We start from the raw sequence: 19,394 nt of genomic DNA, 5'->3' as shown, positions 1-19,394 counted from the left end.
AAAATTAAACTCTGATAATTTGTTGTGAAGTTATTTGTATCTACTTTTAGAAACCACAAAGGTTGATACCTTCTCTACGCTAAAGTTGTTGACTTTCGATTTATACCCTGAACAAGGATTAAAATATCATACCGTATCAGAGTTTTGACATTCATTCGGTATGGTATAGTATTATATACTGAGTGATATATCGTATATATATATATATATATATATATATATATATATATATATATATATATATATATATATATATATATATATATATATATATATTTGGTGACATTGTCGAAGTGATGTTGCCTCTCTCCTCTCCCCAGGTGGGGCGATGTCGTTGATGCGACGAAAAAGGCGTTGACAACGTTGTCGAGGCGATGTCACGGTGACGTTGTCGAGGCGATGGCACGGTGACGTTGTCGAGGCGATGTCACGGCGACGTCGTCGCCTTACGTATCATCTGGTAAAAATAATATTATTCAAAATTATAATCTTTGTCCTAAAAAAATAGGTAAAATTAAGGTTGACCGTTCAATTATACCCAAAAAGTTATACTTATTCATATTCCGGACAGATTCATAAATGATAAATGTTATCGTCCAAATGATGAAACTAAGGTTGACTTTTGATATTTTTTTTCCAAAAGAGATACTCATCCACGCAATGCATATCTAAATTAAAAAAAAAAGGTTGACTTTTGCTTCTTGTCCGTCCCAAACACGTTTCTAAGAAAATGAAATTTATTCAACACCAAAAAAAAGAGCACACGAGCTCACACGTCTTTACGAAAATACCAAAAATTTCTCACAACTGTTACAGCCACAGCGCGTCACATATTTGTGGCCACCGCGGTCACGCACCACCGCCAGTGCCTCCGCTTCCTCTTTCCGGTGCGCCACCAAACGCTGGTATCCCCTTCCACTCCTCCGTCTCTCTGTCTCTTTGCCCTTTGTTTCTTTCCTCCTCCATCTGCTCTCTTTATCCTGTTTTCCATCCCGCGTTGCGATGGCACGACCGCTGCGGCGCCTTCGCCGGATACTCGGATGATTGTGCATCAAATCAGATCATGAAGTGGGTACTGCGAGGTTAAGTTTCAAGGAGCACCAGAAAGCTCATTATGACGTAAAGCCAAAGAAGTCTTCCGAGTGGGATCCATTGTGGTTGACAAGGATGATGAATTATAGCCAATGTCGAATGCCCGGCACTAAATGACACTAACATCTCATTATACTTGTAGTGCAGAATGGCGTGTGATCTGCTGATCCATTGCATGTCTCCTTGATTCATTCTCAGCTGATGCCAAACATCTCTCTTTCCAGAGAAAGCTGGCAGGCTCGCGGGAATCGAACAAACACGAGACGAGACGAGACGAGACGAACTTGCGAATAAGATGATTGGAACAGTTGGTATCGAGAGATGAAGACATCCAATTTGGTATAGTGTCATTTCCATCACTCTCTATCGTCACTCGACGACAAGAAGAAGCAAAAGGACAGTGAACAATGCGATCGTCTCGAGGAAGAACACAGGCCGTCCAGATGGAGGGAGGGCAATCCATCATCCAGAGCTCAAGTTCTTGACGTAACGAGTTCATTCCCTTTCTCCACAGCTCGGTGGTTTGGAACGAAGGTCTCTTTCCGTGTAAGGTTGTGGCATGGCAGACTTTTGGTGCATGCAGGAGGTAGTCCAGATGCATGGTTCCCCGTATGCGTACAAACATGGACGTTCACGTCGCAACATGTATTTCTTCTTCGATTCATTTGCTCGAAGTTGCTTGAGACAGAGGAAGACACGTCAGGGGAACATCATAACGCCATTTGAAGCTCATCCTCACCAGGGATGCCAACATACGAACAAATCGACTGTGAGCTACGAACCAAACGATCACGTTCGGGTGCAAGATTTCTGGCTTTTCCTTCTTTATAGAGCCTTCGATCACTCCCCTCCTTCGTGCAAGATAGCCCCGCCTCCTTACCCAGAGGAGGCTGATGGAGGAGTTCGATGAAGCTGATGTATTGTGGCCCGACGATGCTCGTGGAGCAGATGAGCTCGCTGAGCAGCAGCATTCCAGGCGGGGATCACGACAGAAGGCGTCCAGCCCCGTCGAGATCCCTTCAAGACCTCGAGCTGCTCATCGTACCATCCGTGACGGTGGAGATGACGCCAAAAGTAGCAGCGGTGATGGTGATGATGATGGCAGCGGTGACCACAGAGTTCCGCCGCACATCATCGTGGCCCGGAGGAAGACGACCTTCTCGGTGTGCGTCGGCGACGGCAGGACGCTCAAGGGACGGGAGCTTTGCCATGTCAGGAACTCGATCCTCCGGATGACCGGATTCCTGGAGAGATGATCCAGGAAAGAGCACGGGAACTGCATGAAGCGCCAGAAGCTAGTAGTGGTGGTCATGGCTGTGAGGTACAGGCCACCCATCTCTTCGCCGCCGTCTCCTTTCTGCTCCTTCTGAGCCCTCCTGTTTCGTCTCCTTCACCGCCCCTCCATCTCCTCCTCAACCAATGGAGACGGAGTTACACTTTTGTCCTAACAAGGCATTAATTGGGCCTATGAAAGCCCAATCTCATCATGGAAACGATGCTGCCTCGGTGACCGGCTATTACCGGTTTCTCGAATCTTAAAAGCGCAAACGGCTACCCGGACCTTTCAAATTTCCAAATCCCTCTTTGCCTCAGTGATGGCGGCCAACGCTTTCCAGAGCTCTACCCCCATGAAGACCCCCAACCCTAAGAACCATTCCTCCGCCTCCCGGAGAGCTCCGCCGCCCAATCAGATGGACTCCGTCTCCGCCGTCGCGGATTTCAAGTCCCGCTTCGAGGCCTACAACCGCCTCCAGGCGGCCGCCGTCGCCTTCGGCGAGAGGCTCCCCATCCCGGAGATCGTGGCCCTTGGCGGCCAATCTGATGGCAAAAGCTCGCTACTTGAAGCCCTCCTCGGCTTCCGGTTCAACGTGCGGGAGGTCGAGATGGGCACTCGGAGGCCTCTCGTGCTCCAGATGGTTCACGATCCCTCAGCCCTCGAACCCCGCTGCAGATTCCAGGTCATCTACCCAAATCATTATGTCACTCTCTGGGGCTTTGTCCCTTCTCCTCTCGATTTTTCGATCGACTTCTATAAATTAGGGATTTTGACAAGACATCGGTTTCTTTTCTCTGTCAAAATTTCAGCTTAATTTTGTATGAAATGGTAGATTCATCCTTCGACTGATGTGATCGCAGGAAGAGGATTCGGAGGAGTACGGGGGTCCAATTGTTTTGGCTTCTGCGATCGCTGATCTTATAAGATCACGAACAGAGGCGCATCTGAGAAAGCTCCAAGCTTCCGTTTCTTCTAAGCCAATCGTGATGAGAGCCGAATATGCCCATTGCCCTAATCTCACCATCATTGACACCCCTGGCTTTGTTCTTAAGGTGTTGCACTTTTTAGCTGAGTTTAGCTCCCTTTTTCTCATGTAAATTTACTGATTGTCTTCTACTTCTGTCTTCACAGGCAAAGAAAGGCGAGCCAGAGAGTACGCCAACTGAGATTTTGTCAATGGTGAAGTCACTTGCAAGCCCTCCTCATCGTCTTCTCCTGTTCCTCCAGCAGAGCAGTGTGGAATGGTGTTCTTCGCTTTGGTTAGATGCAATTCGTGAGATTGATCCCACTTTCAAACGCACAATGATAGTCGTCTCCAAGTTCGATAACCGGTTGAAGGTATCCGCTATGCGCTTATCTGCAAGAGCGGCATCAGCTAATTTTATGTACTAAATTATCATATCCGTGCAGGAATTTACTGAACGGTGGGAAGTGGACAACTATTTGAGCGCCAATGGTTATCTTGGTGAGAACATTCGCCCATATTTTGTGGCACTGCCCAAGGACCGAGGCAGCGTCTCAAACGAGGAATTTCGCAGACAGATTTCTCAGGTAGACGCAGAAGTACTGCGTCATTTGCGTGATAGTGTCAATGGAGGATTCGATGAGGAAAAGTATGGACCATATGTTGGATTTAGTTGTCTCAGACAATACTTGGAATCTGAGCTTCAAAGGAGATACAAGGAAGCAGCTCCTGCAACACTTGCCCTGTTAGAACAGCGTTGTAATGAAGTCTCCATCGAATTAGCTCGGGTGGAATCTAAGTTACAGGCAACCTCTGACGTTTGCCATCTTCGGAGGTCAGCCATGTTGCACGTAGCCTCTATTTGCAGTCATATGGTATCCATGCATCTGAACCTTCGTTTTTGCTTGTTCTTTGTTTCTTGTCGTATTGCTTTCGAGTCTCAAGTACCCTTGTATGGTCTGTAGGTGGCACTAATTGATGGAGCATCAGATCCTGCTCCTGAAGAGTGGGGTAAAACCACTGACGAAGAGCAGTCAGATAGTGGCATTGGCAGCTGGCCGGGAGTCACCGTGGCCGTGAAGCCTCCCAATCACACCCTTAAACTCTATGGTGGAGCAGCATTTGAGAGAGCAATGCATGAATTCCAATGTGCTACATACTCCATCGAGTGCCCACTGGTTTCTAGAGAAAAGGTAAAATTAATTTTATTTGCTGAATTCTGTTCGTAGAAGCTCATTACGGACTTGCATCATTGCGGCAGGTCGCAAATATACTGCTCGCTCATGCCGGCAGAGGAGGGGGTGGAGGCTTAACCGAGGCAGCTGCTGAAATAGCACGCGCAGCAGCACGAGCATGGCTTGCTCCTCTTCTTGATGCTGCGTGCGAACGACTCTCCTTTGTTCTCAAGAGCCTTTTTGACTTGGCTTTGGAGCGCAATCGAAGCCATGACTCCGACTGTATGTATCAAATTTACATGCTTGAAAAGTTTGTAGTATGAGACATCGTCTTTATGTTTGGATCATCTATGCTCTGTTCTTCTGTTGGACTGGTTTATTCGTGCTAAATTGGTATCCCACTGATGTCTATGTTGGTTCAGATTGGAGGAAAACTGGTGATATGGATGGGTATATCGGATTTCATGCTGCTCTAAGGCGTTCTTACAACAACTTCATCCAGGATCTCTCCAAGCAATGCAAGGAAATAGTGCAACATCATCTCAGTTCAGTGACCAGCCCATACTCCCAAGTGTGCTATGAAAATGATCTTGTAGGTGATGTTGGCAGATTTAACCAGCTCTCTGCCACCTCATTTGTTCTGGACCTGTCAGATGCAAAGGATGAAATGGTTGCAGATCAAGAGAACATACCACCCAAGGATCAACAGCATTCAACACCTGGTAAAGCAACTGAAGCAAAGGATGCTCTTAGGGAAAGCCAAATGACAGTTCCTGAGACGCCTTCACCTGATCAGCCACAAGAGGTTTATGGGGTCAAGAAGGATACTGTGAACTTGATGGATATTGGAGGAAGAAAACGGCAAGCGAGAATTATAACTTCTGGAAGAAATTTGGAAGCTAACAGGAACCAAAACACTAGCATTTTGTTTGGTGCAGGTAATAAGGGCTCAAGAACAGGATCATCATATGCTGAGATCTGTTCTATGTCAGCTCAACATTTTGCCAGGATACGTCAGGTCCTCATCGAGAGAAACATTCCATCAGCCTTGAGTGCTGGATTCCTGACTCCCTGGTGGGTTTTCATGCCTATTCTCCTTAGCTATCTCATGAATATATATTTCCTGTTCGCTTTCCTTTCATCATCCATGTGATGAAGCGTTCGGCTGCTGTTTTGATCTATCATGTGACCTACCGTAACATTCTTTCGAATGATGCAGTCGCGAGAGGCTGTTCGTTGCTCTTGGCCTTCAGCTGTTCGCCGTGAATGATGAGAAGTTCATGGACATGTTTGTGGCGCCGGGTGCGATCGATGTCCTTCAAGGCGAGAGGCAGTCACTAAACAAGCGCCAAAAGGTCTTGCAATCTTGTTTGAACGAGTTCAAGAACATCGCCCGGGCACTCTGAGTGCAATTCTCGCTGGCGCTGAAGCTGCTTTGGATTTGGAAGATGATTCCCTGCCGATGGAAAAGGCATCTCTGAAGATGCAATCGAAATATCACTGTCAATTTCTTTATGACAGGTTTGCGATCTTCTAGTTTTCTGATTGATTGGGACATTGTCTTTCTTGACAAACCACATGAGTCCATTTCATTTTAGAAAGAAAACAAACAAATCAATAGTCAAATTTGCTCTGCATACTCGTTTGTTATTATCGACGTGCTTTTGATGTTAAGGACGAAGGAGATGCTTGATCGCATAGTTACTCGTATTGTTATCATCGAAAATACAAGTCTCTCACCTCATCTTTCTTCTTGTACTTATTGTTTTCTTAGTTTTCCATTTATTCAGGTAAAACCAATGCAATATTTGAAATGACAAACTCCGCCTTTGTCTCTTCTCTCGTCTCTCTTTTCCTTTTATACGCATTGTTTTCTGAATTTTCATGCAGGCAATGAACGAGTGTAGCATCCCAAAACGAGGTGCCAGTCGTCAGGCCCCGTCGACGAGAGTTTCATCCTCGACCCGGCCGATCTCACCGCCAGCCAACGCCTTCTTCCCTTGTTGAGACCGGTCCGGCGAAGGAACCGAGCGCCGGTAGCAACATAGCATTCGGCCCAGCGATCAACGGTTTCGTTCTCGAGCCGTTATATCTCGGGATGACATGGCCCATCTCGCGGACGGCTCTGATTAACCTATATATCTAATCTTCGTAGTCTTGACGAGGATAATAATTATGATAAGACTCGGCTGACGTCAGCCGACGCCTCATGCCTCGATCGGCGCGATTGCACTCGGTCAATCGAACCGGAACGCTGGCCGAGGCGCATTAACGCCCATTCAGGCTCGGTTCTTTACGCCACGCCAACGCCCATGTCAGACACTATCAGCCTGCCTCCTACAGGCGAGCACATCGAACAACAGTAAACTTCCCTATAAATACTCTCTCGTTCAGCAGAGGAGAGGGGGAAAAAAACTCTTCTTCATCTAAAATCCCTTCTACATCTGCTAACTTGGTCGTCGGAGGGGTCGGGCCGAGCACTCCGACCCGACCTTTGTACAGGTGCGAAGCCGAGGGTCCTCGTCGGACGCGCGGACGAGGAGTTCTTATTCGGAGGAAACGGCGACCCCGTCCCGATCGGACCATCGCACCAGACCGACCCCACGGGCTCGAGGAATGCCCCGGAGAGATCCTCTTCGTCCGGACCCGAACCGAGCCGCGTTGGCCCCGAGGCCACGGCTCAAGGTTGTTTATACTAACAGATTGGCGCTAGAAGGAGGGCCCGGAATGTCGGGTGATCACCCGAGCGGCTCAGATGAGCACGCGGTTGAGATGTCACGCCCGATCGAAGCCTCGGGGGAACATCCCCCGCACGGAGACCATCGTGACGAACGCCCCGCCACGACCTCCGAACGATATTGGTGAATATTCAACGACCCGGGCTTATCGCCACCCGACGGTGCCCCAGCCGACTCAACGCCCGTGTCACCCGAGGCCTTTCAGGACCTCGCTCGTCAAGTCCGAGCTCTGATGGAAATGGTGCAAACCATTATCCCGCTCGTTTCGCAGCCGGCGCACCCGCCCGCGATCGAACCATTACGACAACGCAAGGCGCCCGTTCGGGCCCACATGACACTATCGGAGCCCCCCACTTCGCCTCGAGTCCGATCGACGCCACTCGGGGATCCAGTGATGACAAACCCGAGCGGCCGCCCGGAACCCGAGGTACTCTCTTCGGACTCCCTGCGGGCCCAATTGCGCTTCGTCAACTAGCGACTCAACGAGGTGCAGGAAGAGGTTTGCAGGTCCAAGGGAGAGCTCGGGGAGGACGCACATTGAGGGTCTCCCTTCTCACCCGAGATACGGGATCTGACAGTCCCCCCGGACTTCCAGCTCCCCTCTCTGGACGCTTACCATGGCTCCACCGACCCAGTGGACCATGTAGTTGCTTTTCGCGCCCAAATGGCGCTATACGGAACCTCTGATGCCCTGATGTGCAGAGCGTTTCCTACCACTCTAAGAAGGCCGGCCCACGCGTGGTATGGCAGCTTGAAGATTGGAACGATTGCTTCCTTCAGCCAGCTCGCCAATGACTTCGAGCTCCACTTCGTAGCCTATGCACGGCCAAAGCCCTCCGCGGCACTACTCCTCGGACTCAAACAAAGGGAGGATGAGCCCCTCTCACATTTTGTGGATCGCTTTGCCAAGTAAATCCGGGGCTTGCCGGACACTCACCCCTCTCTGTTAGTGCAGGCGGTTATGATAGGCCTGCGACCTTCCAAATTCCTCTGGTCCCTCGCGGAGCGACCTCCCACTATGGTGCCAGAGATGCTCCAACAGGGTAACTGGTACATCGCAGCGGAGGCCTGAGCGGTCGTGAGGAGAAGGGATGACCTTCGACCGCGGGCTCCACAAGAGAGGCCAAGCATCCGCGATGGCTACCCGATGTAGTCCTCATGAAAAGAAATCTAAGCCCTGCCTCAGTCTCTTTTGAGCGAAGGTTCAGTATCTGCCTGACCCCCTCTCGGCTCGCGGTTGGCCCCGACTTAAACCCTTCTGAATCTAAACGGCTCGGTCGTAGACTACTCGAGTCTACTTCAGCGCGGCCTGCCCGCCTGAGTCGTATCCCACGGCCCGAGCCACGTCCCTCGGCCATAGACCGCCCGAGCCACACCCCTCGGCCATGTTGCCCGAGACCACGCCTGCGCGACCTGTCCTCCTGCGTCGTGCTATTCGGTCGCATGATGGCCGAGACACACCTGCGCGGCCTGCCCGCCTACGTCGTGCTACTCGGCCGCATGATGCCCGAGACCACACCTGCGCGGCCTGCCCGCCTGCGTCGTGTTCCTCGGCTTCATGCCCCTGAGACACACCTGCGCGGCTAGCCCGCCTGCGTCGTGTTCCTCGACTTCATGCCCCCGAGACACACCTGCGCGGCTAGCCCGCTTGTGTCGTGCTCCTCGGCTCCATGCCTCCCGAGACACACATGCACGGCCAGCCCACCTGTGTCGTGCTCCTCGGCTCCACGCCTCCCGAGACACACATGCGCGCCCAGCCCGCCTGTGTCGTGCTCTTCGGCTTCATGTCCCCAAGACACACTAGCGCGGCCAATCCATCTGAAAGCTAAAGCCATGCCTCGGACTCCCGTTACAACGACCGACACATAGCTTCTTTCCGGGGGGGAATATGATGAGGATAATAATTATGATAAGACTCGGCTGACATCAGTCGACGCCTCACGCCTCGATCGGCGCGACTGCACTCGGTCAACCGAACCGGAACACCGGCCGAGGCGCATTAACGCCCACTCAGGCTCGGTTCTTCACGCCACACCAACGCCCATGTCAGACGCTATCAGCCTGCCTCCTACAGGCGAGCACATCGAACAACAGTAAGCTTCCTTATAAATACCCTCTCGTTCATTAGAGGAGAGGGGGAAAAAAACTCTTCTTCATCTAAAATCTCCTCTGCATCTGCTAACTTGATCGTCGGAGGGGTCGGGCCGAGCACTCCGACCCGACCTTTGTGCAGGTGCGAAGCCGAGGGTCCCCGCCGGACGCGTGGACGAGGAGTTCCTGTCCGGAGGAAACGGCGACCCCGTCCCGATCAGACCATCGCACCAGAACGACCCCACGGGCTCGAGGAACGCCCCGGAGAGATCTCCTTCGTCCGGACCCGAACCGAGCCGCGTCGGCCCCGAGGCCACGGCTCAAGGTTGTTTATGATAGAAGATAAGATTTCCCCAACTTGATAGAAGATAAGATTTCCCCAACTATATGAGGAAATTTCTCTATTCTGTTTATTCTGGGAAATCCTTCCTCCTAATCTGTATAAATAGGAGAGGGAACATGTTAATATATTTAAGCTAAAGTTATTTCATTTCTACAATAAAGCTTCTTCAATTATTGTTCTTATCTTCTATTATTTCTATCATGGTATCAGAGCAGTGAGAAAAGCGAAGCTTCGCTCTTGCCTTTGGCTAGCGACCAATGCAGCTGAGAAAAGCGAAGCTTCGCTCTTGCCTTCGGCCAGCGACCAACGTCGCTATAGTCACATTCCTGAGAGGCTCCACGGCCAATCCTCATCTTCCTCACCGCGGTAGTCTTCGCTGATCCGCCAACAGTTGGCGGACTTAAGGAGAACGAAGGGCGAACGTAAGAAGAACGAAGGGAACGCCTGTACCCTCACAGCAACAACAATCGCAGCAACAATAGCGATCTGCTCTTGCTCTACTCACGAAGCCTCTCGCTTTAAATCATTATTTGCATCGATTCAAGATTGGTATCCTTATCAGGAGCACATCTTGCAGGGGCATGATAGAAGATAAGATTTCCCCAACTTGATAGAAGATAAGATTTCCCCAACTATATGAGGAAATTTCTCTATTCTGTTTATTCTGTTAAGGGAAATCCTTCCTGTTTCATTTCTACAATAAAGCTTCTTCAATTATTATTCTTATCTTCTATTATTTCTATCCGTTTACACTAACTAAGTCCAATGGGCTGTTTAATGGGCCACTGATTGCATTAGTCAATGCCGTTCTATGCACGCCGATTGATCATATGTTTACGGTGGTGATATCACATGGGTTAGACAAGTTTGAAGTTAATCTGGATTACAGGCTATGGCCAATGGATTGGCCTCTCTCCTTTCGCATTTATTTTAGCTACACAGTGTGCCGCCCCGATGGCGGCGCATCATGTCGCGACCTGAGTTCGCCTGAAGAAGGAAAAATGTCCTATCTACACTGGTTCTGAGTAAACTTCTTCGATCGGACGATCACGTCCATGAGCGCAGCGAGCCGCTCAGCCCCGGGCCCGGGCTGGAGTCGCGTGGGATCACCGATCTCCGTGCACAGGGGTGCGCCTGCACACCATCCTCCAGGGACGAAGCTTCCTTTTGCCCTGCCGAGAAGCTCCGCGTCGATCTGGTCCAGCACCGGGTCGTCCCGTTTGAACTTGCGGGCGAAGGGGGCGTTGCTGCCGATCATTTTGGGCAAGTCGTCCATGGAGAGGGTGTGAGGGTGCTGCTTCGGGGGCACGTCCCACGAGATGTAGTGCAGGTCGTGGTTGGCGACGGTGACCGAGAACTCGGGTGCGTTGCAGATCACCGTCTGGAAGTAGCCTTCGGGGGACGAGACGAAGTTGGTATAGTACATGAGGAGAATTCTTGGCAGGTTGTCCCATCCCCACACACAGAACTCCGCGAATTCTCGAGTCAGAGCCACCCATGCAGAGCCTGTCGAGAGAACAAAAAAGATGAACTCGTACATCCATCACCCGATCGTAGATTCAAAGCCGTGGCGAGAGGCGTAACCTGTGAACAGCTTGAATGCAGTCGGTACCTCTCTTTTCTGACTCACCCAAAACACATCGGTCTTGCGAGTCATGTACAGCCCAGGATCTACCATCAAAGGTTTTGCTCTCTGGCCCCTGTAAACGCAATCTTCAGAATTAGGAGAAGACAGAGAAATGATTTGACCCAAAATATTCGGTGATGCTGCTACTAACTCTTTCCAGCCCAATCTGCTCGTGTGCTCGACAAAGCTTATGTTCCTCGGCAGCGACGAGAAAACATGCAGTATGTCTGCAGTCAGAATCAAGAAACAGTGAAGAACAGAGATGAGAGAGATCACGAAAGAGAATGAGCGGGCTGGCTCACCATCTTGTGTGACGAGAGGGTAATCCGAGGCACTGAGATTGATGAACCAGTCCCACTCCTTGCTCTCCTTGAGAAGTATAGCACAGGCATGAAGTGTGCTGGCCACCATCGTCGGTCCTCGGTAAGTAACCATGTTAGCCTTCTCGACGACGTGCACGTTGCCGACGGTGGATAACACGGTATCGTTGGCGACGCGCAAAGCCAGCTCCAGCCTCTCGCTCGCCGGAGACTCCAAGTCCAGGTGGACGACGTAGATATTGCGAGGATGATACAGCGCCCGCAGCGTGCGCCACAGCCGGTCCAAGTCGCCCTTGGATCCGGAGATCAAATAGGCCAGCCGGGGAATCCGGGAACCTACAGGCGGGGGAGCGGCGGACGCTAACTGCGACTCGACGAAGGCGGGGCCGGTCCTGTTCGCGGACGGCACGGTAGGGAAGATCCAGAACATGGTCTGGAAGGAGGAGATGATGCTCATGTTGGAGGAGGTGACCGCGAGGACGATGACGACGATCGAGCACAGCAGCAAGGGCCACATCCATCTTCTCTCCATGGAAAGGGGAACAAGAGGAGCCGCCTTGGCTCTCAGCTCCATGACATCTCAGCTACAGGATGCAAACGCGACCGTACAAAGTAGAGGGAAGAAGGTGCGTTCTAAAGCTGGTAAATCAGCGATCTATCAGGGAGAAGAGTGATCGCCATGGATTAGCTATATATCGTAAGGGGAAGGATAAAGAAAGGTGGTCATCAAGAAAGCGTGGAGGGCTCTCGAGAATCCCAAGTCGAAAGGCAACCAAACACAACGAGAACAACACCTGAAATAGAGTAAGCCGAGAGGAAACCAAAGAAGGAAAGAACAACGTAGATCGCACACACGCAAGAACAGGAACTTGTTGGAGAAATAAAAAAGGAAAATAAATTGGTAGATTTGTTTTTGTTTTTGTTTCCATGGCTACAGAGAGAAAACGAGGGCACATAATTCGGAGAACGGATGGTATTCAATTAATGGCAGCAAAGAGAAAGAAGGAAACACTCGCATTCGATCCGCCCGAGACGGCAGCCGCGAGGCAGAAACCCCGTCACACATTCCGTACTTGGTTCACGTACACCCCTCTCGCTCTCTCTCTCTCTCTCTCTCTCTCTCTCTCTCTCTCTTCCATTGCATGCTTTCCTGATGTGCTCGAAATGATGTCGTCCCGTCCTTGCAAGCTCAAATGTTGCTGTAGACGGGAAAATTAGTCCGCATGAAGGGATTTACGGGTAAATTTCTATCAGGATTTATTGAGTGAGTCGCGAGCATGAGCGACATACCGAGTTTGGGCACATAATTGCATGCCCATTTGTGCTGGTTATGAATGGCAATACAATACAACACTTACTATACCCAAATTTTCGGAAAGTCAATAATGTCAACCATCGGATTTAAGAATTTGGATAAAAGGATTAAGTATTTGAGTCGTACTTGTCATTTCATTATCAATGACGATGAAATCGGATCAAACTCTTTGATACCTATTGATGAATAGAACTTGCAATGATGTGCTCTCGAGATCACCTCACTTCTGTTCTTTCGTAAAACAAAATAAAGCACAGAGAGATCTATTTCTTATCTCGAAGAACACGGATCTCTGACGAGCCCATTTGAGCTCCGTCATGATCGGTGATTTCTGATGCAAAAATGAAAAAAACCATTCGATGTTAATTCTTATCAAATACTCACAAATTAATGGATGATGAGCAAAATGGTATACATTTTTTTTTGGGTCTAAAGAAAGAACAATTATAAATAAAAAGGTCGGATTAAACCTTTCCCGTTCTCATCATCGTGAACCAACAAATCTAGATCAAGAGGTTAAACCTCTTGCTAATCACAATCAAAACTCTTAACTCCTTGTAAAATTGGCAAGCCAATTGGCTGGACGATTGCTCTCACGCCATACATAGTGAGGGCATGCCCAATAAAACATGCTTTAGGCCTTAATATCGTTTCATATGAGACTCATATTGATACGTTATTTATGAAACTGTCATCCAAAACCTTATTTTATTATGCTTATTTCGAGCACATTAGAATATTAAGTAATCACGTTCACACGAGAGGTTGTGTGTGGAATCATAAGCCATTAACTAGGATATCGATTTTGTTTATATTTGCATGTATATATCTTACATATTTGTCTATATCTCAAATGAATAAATGTAAGAGTAATTCCCTCTTACATATTTGTTAGGAATGAGTCACACTAAGAGGAGGTGTGGGTGAATTAGTGCAGTGGATAAAATTATATTGGTTCAAAAATTCGTCGTACGATAAAAATCAATTTCGTAAATGATGTAAACTTGAAACACATTCGTAAGAGTATGCAACTAAAGTAATTATGAAGTATAGTAGTTTGCAACAAATGTAAATAGCAAAGCATAAATGTAAACTAGATTTTATAGTGGTTCGATCGTCGTGATCTATATCCATTTTGTCGTCGATTCTTCTTCCATCGAGACCACCGACATCCACTAATGATTTTTCTTCAATGGGCGAATATCAACTACTCTTACAACTCGATTCTCCTTTTGATAGATTCATGAGAGAACCTTTATAACCCCCTTCACTTCTCTCTTAAACAAGACTAATACTTAGAATTTGAGATGAATCCACACAATATTACAATAGTGTTTTCTTTTCTTTTTGCTCTCAGTTGTGTATATGTTAACCAAGGATGAGAGGAGTATTTATAAGCCTCAAGTTGATTCAAACTTAAAGCATAAAAAGATCTATTATAATATATTATGATTGTTTAACTTGGAGAATGATTCGGAGTCGTAATTTTTTTTCTAAGAATGTCATGTCTTCGTAAGTGTAATCAAATCAAACTAGTTGGAAATAATGAAAAAGTGATATGAGTGATATGTTTTACAGTTGCATACTTATCTTATTTTTAGGAATTCCGTGGGGGGAAACCCAGAATCCGAAACTTCCGACTTTGAGGAGGAAGAGGAAGAGACAAACACTGGGAAAAAAAAAGACGAGGAGAAAAAAAAAAAGAGAGGAAGATGAACGGATAACAATATCAGAAATTTGGGATAGCATTATATTTGCTCAAGCAATAAGAGGTTTGATGCTGATAACCCAATCTTTTTTTAGAAAAAACATTGTATTGCCTTCATTGATAATAGCTAAAAATATTGGACGTATGTTATTATTCCAATTCCCCGAGTGGTATGAGGATTTGAAGGAATGGAATAGAGAAATACAAGTTAAATGCACCTATAATGGTGTTCCATTATCAGAAACAGAATTTCCCAAAGATTGGTTAACAGATGGTATTCAGATAAAGATTTTATTTCCTTTTCGTTTAAAACCTTGGCGAAGATCTAAAATACGATCTCATCATGGAGATCCAATGAAAAAAAAAGGAAAAAAAGAAAACTTTTGTTTTTTAACAGTTTGGGGAATGGAAACGGAACTCCCTTTTGGTTCTCCCGAAAGCAACCTTCTTTTTTTGAACCCATATATAAGGAACTCAAAAAAAAATTAGAAAAGTAAAAAAGAACTCTCTAAAAGTTTCAAAAGAAAAAACAAGATGGGTCATCAAAATAGTTCTAGTTCTAAAACGAGTTCTAAAACGAATAGTTCTAGTTCTAAAACGAACAGTTCTAGTTCTAAAACGAATAATGAAGAAACTTGAAAAAGTGAACCAAATTTCTTTATTTGAATTGAGGAAGGGAAAAGTACATGAACCAAATGAAAATGCAAAAGATTCAAAAAATAATAATCAGATTATTCACGAATCGACCATTCAAATTCGATCTATGAATTGGACAAATTATTTACTCATAGAAAAAAAAAAGAAAGATCTTGCTGATAAGACAATCACAATAAGGAATCAAATAGAAGGAATCACAAAAGACAAGAAGAAAATAGTTCTAGCCTACCATGATAAAAGACCGGAATTACAAAAACATATTTGGCAGATACTTCAAAGAAAAAATACCCGATTAATACGCAAATCACATTATTTTATGAAATCTTTCATTGAAAAAATATACATAGATATCTTGCAATGTATGGTTACCATTTCTAAGGTTAATGCACAAACTTAAAAAAAAAACAATTATCAATGAATCCATTTACAACGATGAAAGAAATCAAGAAGGAATTGATGAAACAAATCAACATACAATGAACTTTATTTCGACTATAAAAAAGTCTTTTTCTAATCTTAATATTAGAAATGATTTAAACACTTATCACGACTTATCTTCCTTGTCCCAAGCATATGTATTTTACAAATTGTCACAAACTCAATTATTTAACAACCATCACCTGAGATTTGTACTTCAATATCACGATCACGGGACCTATCCTTTTATTAAAGACAAGATAAAGTATTATTGTATGACACGAGGAATATTTGATTCCAAATCAAGGTTTGATTCCAAATCAGGGCATAAGAAAATTAATAAGTCTGGAATGAATAAATGGAAAAACTGGTTAAAGGGTCATTATCAATATAATTTTTCTCGGAGCAAATGGTCTCGATTAGTACCGAAAAAATGGCGAAACATAGTCAATCAATGTTGTACTATTCAAAATAAAGAATCAATGAAATTGTATTCATATAAAAAAGAAAAAGACCGATTAATTCATTACATGAATGAAAATTTTTATGCAGTGGATTTATCGACGAGTCAAAAAGAAAAATTTAAAAAACACTACATATGATCTTTTATCATATGAATATATAAATTATGGGGATAGTAAGGACTCATACACACTGAAACCCGAATCGTTTTATGTATTGCTAAATATGACTATTGATCATTACCTAAAAAAAGGATATTTTATTGATACCCATAAAAATCTAGATAGAAAATATTTGGATTATAAAATTCTTCATTTTTGTCTTAGAAACAGAAAATTTTTATAGTGCAACTAAGGGCCATAGGAAGAATCAAAAGTATAATTATGAATTTACGATTTATTGCATAAGTTGCTCTAAATCTAGTAATTATATTCTACATATTGATAGTCGATATTCAAATATTAAAAATCAAAATATCGACATGTATTGTGAGTTGACGACTATTCTCATGTTACTGAGATATCGATCAAATGTTGATCTGGATATCATCACCAAATTCGGACAAATTCACCATGCCTGCCAATGCGTCTATTGTTACCTGTTGGCGTTCATTCGAAGGGACCATCAAAGTGTCGGTCCCTTTCATCGTTTGCTGCACAAAAGCCACAGACAGAACCGTCCAAAAGAGTCTCAATCGTGAACTCCTCCGTCCACCTCTCATCTCCTGATGGAGAGCTATCGCGGATGGTTGAAACACGGAGGCTGATAGGGCATATTTCAGTACCACTTACGTGGCAACGACTAGTAGCCACCTCAAGACTGACATGGCACATTTGTGCCATCGTGGCACTTGGGATTGTACGGGAAAACATCGTTTGACATTGAACCATCTGCGACAGTACAAGATGGCACCACACTGTCACGGACAAACTTCTAAACAAGGTGTTTGATGTAATGCTTATATTTGTCCGTGTCTATTGGCATGTTCATGCCTTGTATAGTATGTAAAGGGGCGGCCGAAGGCTTAATAGTCCCATTTTAGTTGGGTTGGTGGCCTCTTTAGGCTTGTAAATAAAGGTTGTGTCATGTGGACACGTGTGAGAGCTTTTCGGTCTGTAATGGACCATTTTACCCTTTGTTGTGCCACTGTTCAGAGCTTGTAAAGTCTGTTTGTAATTTGTTTTGTCTATGAAGTGTTTTTCGGACATGTTTGCTTGTGGATCCCGTTTGAGGCGTTCTCTTTAACCCGTTGTTGGTCCTAAGGGACAATGGGAGGCTTCGGGGAGGCTGACCTTTGCGGACGGACGCGCAAGGGTGCCGCACGACTTAGGCAAAACCAGCTAAGTCTGTGTCATATGTGCTAGTCATAGGTGCCCAGCAAGCCAATCACGTGAGTGATGGCACGTGTGACTTGATACATAATCTTTTTGCTTATTATATTTTGGCGTATATCACTTTATAACAATTGCATATGTGCATATATATATTGTGATGTCCTTGGATTTGTGCAATGGGAATCGGATCATGATGAGATCACGATAATGAGATCGATTCACCTTTAAACACATATCCTAAATAATCCCGGTCATAGGTTACTCGAGAAGGACATCGTGATAACCGGATAGACTGGTGTGCTGTATACCCGTCCATATGATGGATGCAGCTGGTCTCATAGCTGCTCGTGTAGGGACACTAGGGATACAGTACAGGTGCTCATTGGAGAATGAGTTCACTGATTGATCCGCTTACGGAATGCTGGATGGTTGATGATGCCTTATTGTCAGACAGCGATTCCATAGTCCTAGTGGTGTATCTGGTCCTTAGACTTGAGACACCAAGGATGTCCTGTATGAGTGCTCCACTCTTTGATACCAGACTTATAGGTTTGACTGTTCTCAGATCTAGTACAGCTGGTCATTGGGAGTGGTAGTCGACCTTACGAGGGCTATTGAGTGTCGACAGAGGATCATCCACTCTCGGCGTCATGAGAGGAATATCCTATGTGTTCTTGCTCAGACAAATCCCTGGCCAGGGTCATTCGGGTTGAGAGAGAAAGAGTTCTCCGGGAGAATCCGATTAGAGCGAGACTCGAGTAGAAACCGTATGGGTCTGACAGCACCATGCTCGATATACGGTCTTTGGGATATTAGATGGATGAGGGACTATAGGTACATGGTAACTGAGGACAGACAGGTCCAATGGATTGGATTCCCCTGTATCGTCTGGGGACTACGGCGTAGTGGCCTAGTACTTCCGTAGTCGATGAGTCGAGTGAATTATTACAGAGATAATAATTCACTAAGTTAGAAGGAGTTCTGACAGGTATGACTCACGGCCAGCTCGATATTGGGCCTAGAGGGTCACACACATATGGTAGGCATTGCGATGAGTAGAGGTTCGGATATGAGATATCCGACGGAGCCCTTGTCTTATTGGATGCAGATCCAATACCCACTAGGGAAAGGACCCATTAGGGTTTTGACACGGGATCTCTATAAATAGGAGGGATTCACAGCCTCATAGGCTAGAGTCTTTGCTTGCCCTTCCTATTCTCCTCTCCCTCTCCACCTCAGAGTAGGCCTGGAGTTTTGAGGAGCGTCGTCGCAACCCTGCTGTGTGGATCACCGCTAGAGAGGAGGACGCTTGACCTCCTTCACCCTCTCCTAAGGATCTGCAAGGAAACAGGGATATACGATCTCCCTAGGTAACACAATCTCTATACGCAGTTTTGTGTTTTTGCGGATTTTTGCGCACCAATCTTCGCACGACGACGAACATCTTTTTGGGAATCGGGGATTTTTGTTTTCTTGTTCTTCCGCTGCGCATATGATGTCGCCCCCCATGATTTCCCAACAGTGGTATCAGAGCCAGGTTGTTCGTGCGAATGATTGGTTTTGAACTGCGTGTATTGTGTTTAGGAAGAAAATTGACGTCAAAATCGTTGACGCAAAAGCGAGGAAGGGCAGCAACAGTTGCTACCCTCGATCTGCATGCCTGCAGCCACCTGCAGCGGCAGCCGCAGTCGCAGCCAGGCAGCACAGCGCCGGCGCATGCGCAAGCGCTGTGCCTGCAGCAGCCGGCCGGCGGCCTGCTTGAAGCAGGCTTCGGCCGGCGGGGCTGGCAGCGTGGGCTGAGGCACCGCAGGGCAGAGCCGCGGGCAGAGGCGCCGCGGGGCAGCAGCGCGGGCTGAGGCACCGCAGGGCAGCGGC

At 46.6% G+C, this 19,394-nt stretch overlaps 3 protein-coding genes across 5 annotated transcripts; 2 read left to right on the top strand and 1 right to left on the bottom strand.

The window, feature by feature from the left end:
• Positions 1 to 1,859: 1,859 nt before the first annotated feature.
• Positions 1,860 to 9,861, top strand: LOC103975943 (dynamin-related protein 5A). 2 transcript variants are annotated; one of them, XR_010484462.1, is made up of 9 exons: positions 1,860 to 3,050; positions 3,229 to 3,420; positions 3,500 to 3,706; positions 3,779 to 4,207; positions 4,298 to 4,525; positions 4,594 to 4,789; positions 4,930 to 5,581; positions 5,727 to 6,028; positions 6,398 to 9,861. XR_010484462.1 is itself a non-coding variant. In XM_009391088.3 (8 exons), the coding sequence occupies exons 1-8, from the start codon at positions 2,688 to 2,690 to the stop codon at positions 5,911 to 5,913; spliced, it is 2,454 nt and encodes an 817-aa protein (XP_009389363.2). In that variant the 5' UTR covers positions 1,860 to 2,687; the 3' UTR covers positions 5,914 to 6,344. The 2 variants fall into 2 exon arrangements, 1 of the variants encoding a protein (XP_009389363.2); XM_009391088.3 differs by lacking the exon at positions 6,398 to 9,861 and having other exon boundaries at positions 5,727 to 6,344.
• On the top strand, positions 1,986 to 2,348 carry LOC103976361 (protein S40-1-like). The gene has a single exon (XM_009391554.3). The coding sequence runs from the start codon at positions 1,986 to 1,988 to the stop codon at positions 2,346 to 2,348; it is 363 nt and encodes a 120-aa protein (XP_009389829.2).
• Positions 9,862 to 10,482: 621 nt separating the features above from the next.
• On the bottom strand, positions 10,483 to 12,469 carry LOC103975944 (beta-glucuronosyltransferase GlcAT14B-like). Of its 2 annotated transcripts, XM_009391089.3 has the most exons (4): positions 11,609 to 12,469; positions 11,458 to 11,533; positions 11,264 to 11,379; positions 10,483 to 11,185 (listed from the first exon to the last, which is right to left on the bottom strand). In XM_009391089.3, exons 1-4 carry the CDS (start codon positions 12,198 to 12,200, stop codon positions 10,686 to 10,688), a joined length of 1,284 nt encoding a protein of 427 aa, XP_009389364.1. In that variant the 5' UTR covers positions 12,201 to 12,469; the 3' UTR covers positions 10,483 to 10,685. The 2 variants fall into 2 exon arrangements, with proteins under 2 accessions (XP_009389364.1, XP_064950724.1); XM_065094652.1 differs by having other exon boundaries at positions 11,264 to 11,533.
• Positions 12,470 to 19,394: the final 6,925 nt, after the last annotated feature.

The sequence above is a fragment of the Musa acuminata genome, chromosome BXJ2-2 (genome assembly GCF_036884655.1).
Source record: "Musa acuminata AAA Group cultivar baxijiao chromosome BXJ2-2, Cavendish_Baxijiao_AAA, whole genome shotgun sequence".
Lineage (NCBI taxonomy): Eukaryota > Viridiplantae > Streptophyta > Magnoliopsida > Zingiberales > Musaceae > Musa > Musa acuminata.
Note: the sequence above shows the minus strand (reverse complement) of the source record. Positions and strands in the feature narration are given on the sequence as shown.

Coding starts and splice junctions, on each gene's coding strand:
- LOC103976361 (XM_009391554.3), top strand. CDS start 1,986: ATGGAGGAGTTCGATGAAGCTGATGTATTGTGGCCCGACGATGCTCGT.
- LOC103975943 (XM_009391088.3), top strand. CDS start 2,688: ATGGCGGCCAACGCTTTCCAGAGCTCTACCCCCATGAAGACCCCCAAC. Junction 3,051..3,228: donor AACCCCGCTGCAGATTCCAG/GTCATCTACCCA, acceptor ATGTGATCGCAG/GAAGAGGATTCGGAGGAGTA. Junction 3,421..3,499: donor CCCCTGGCTTTGTTCTTAAG/GTGTTGCACTTT, acceptor CTGTCTTCACAG/GCAAAGAAAGGCGAGCCAGA.
- LOC103975944 (XM_065094652.1), bottom strand. CDS start 12,200: ATGGAGCTGAGAGCCAAGGCGGCTCCTCTTGTTCCCCTTTCCATGGAG. Junction 11,534..11,608: donor CCCTCTCGTCACACAAGATG/GTGAGCCAGCCC, acceptor TTCTGACTGCAG/ACATACTGCATGTTTTCTCG. Junction 11,186..11,263: donor TGCATTCAAGCTGTTCACAG/GTTACGCCTCTC, acceptor TTCTCTCGACAG/GCTCTGCATGGGTGGCTCTG.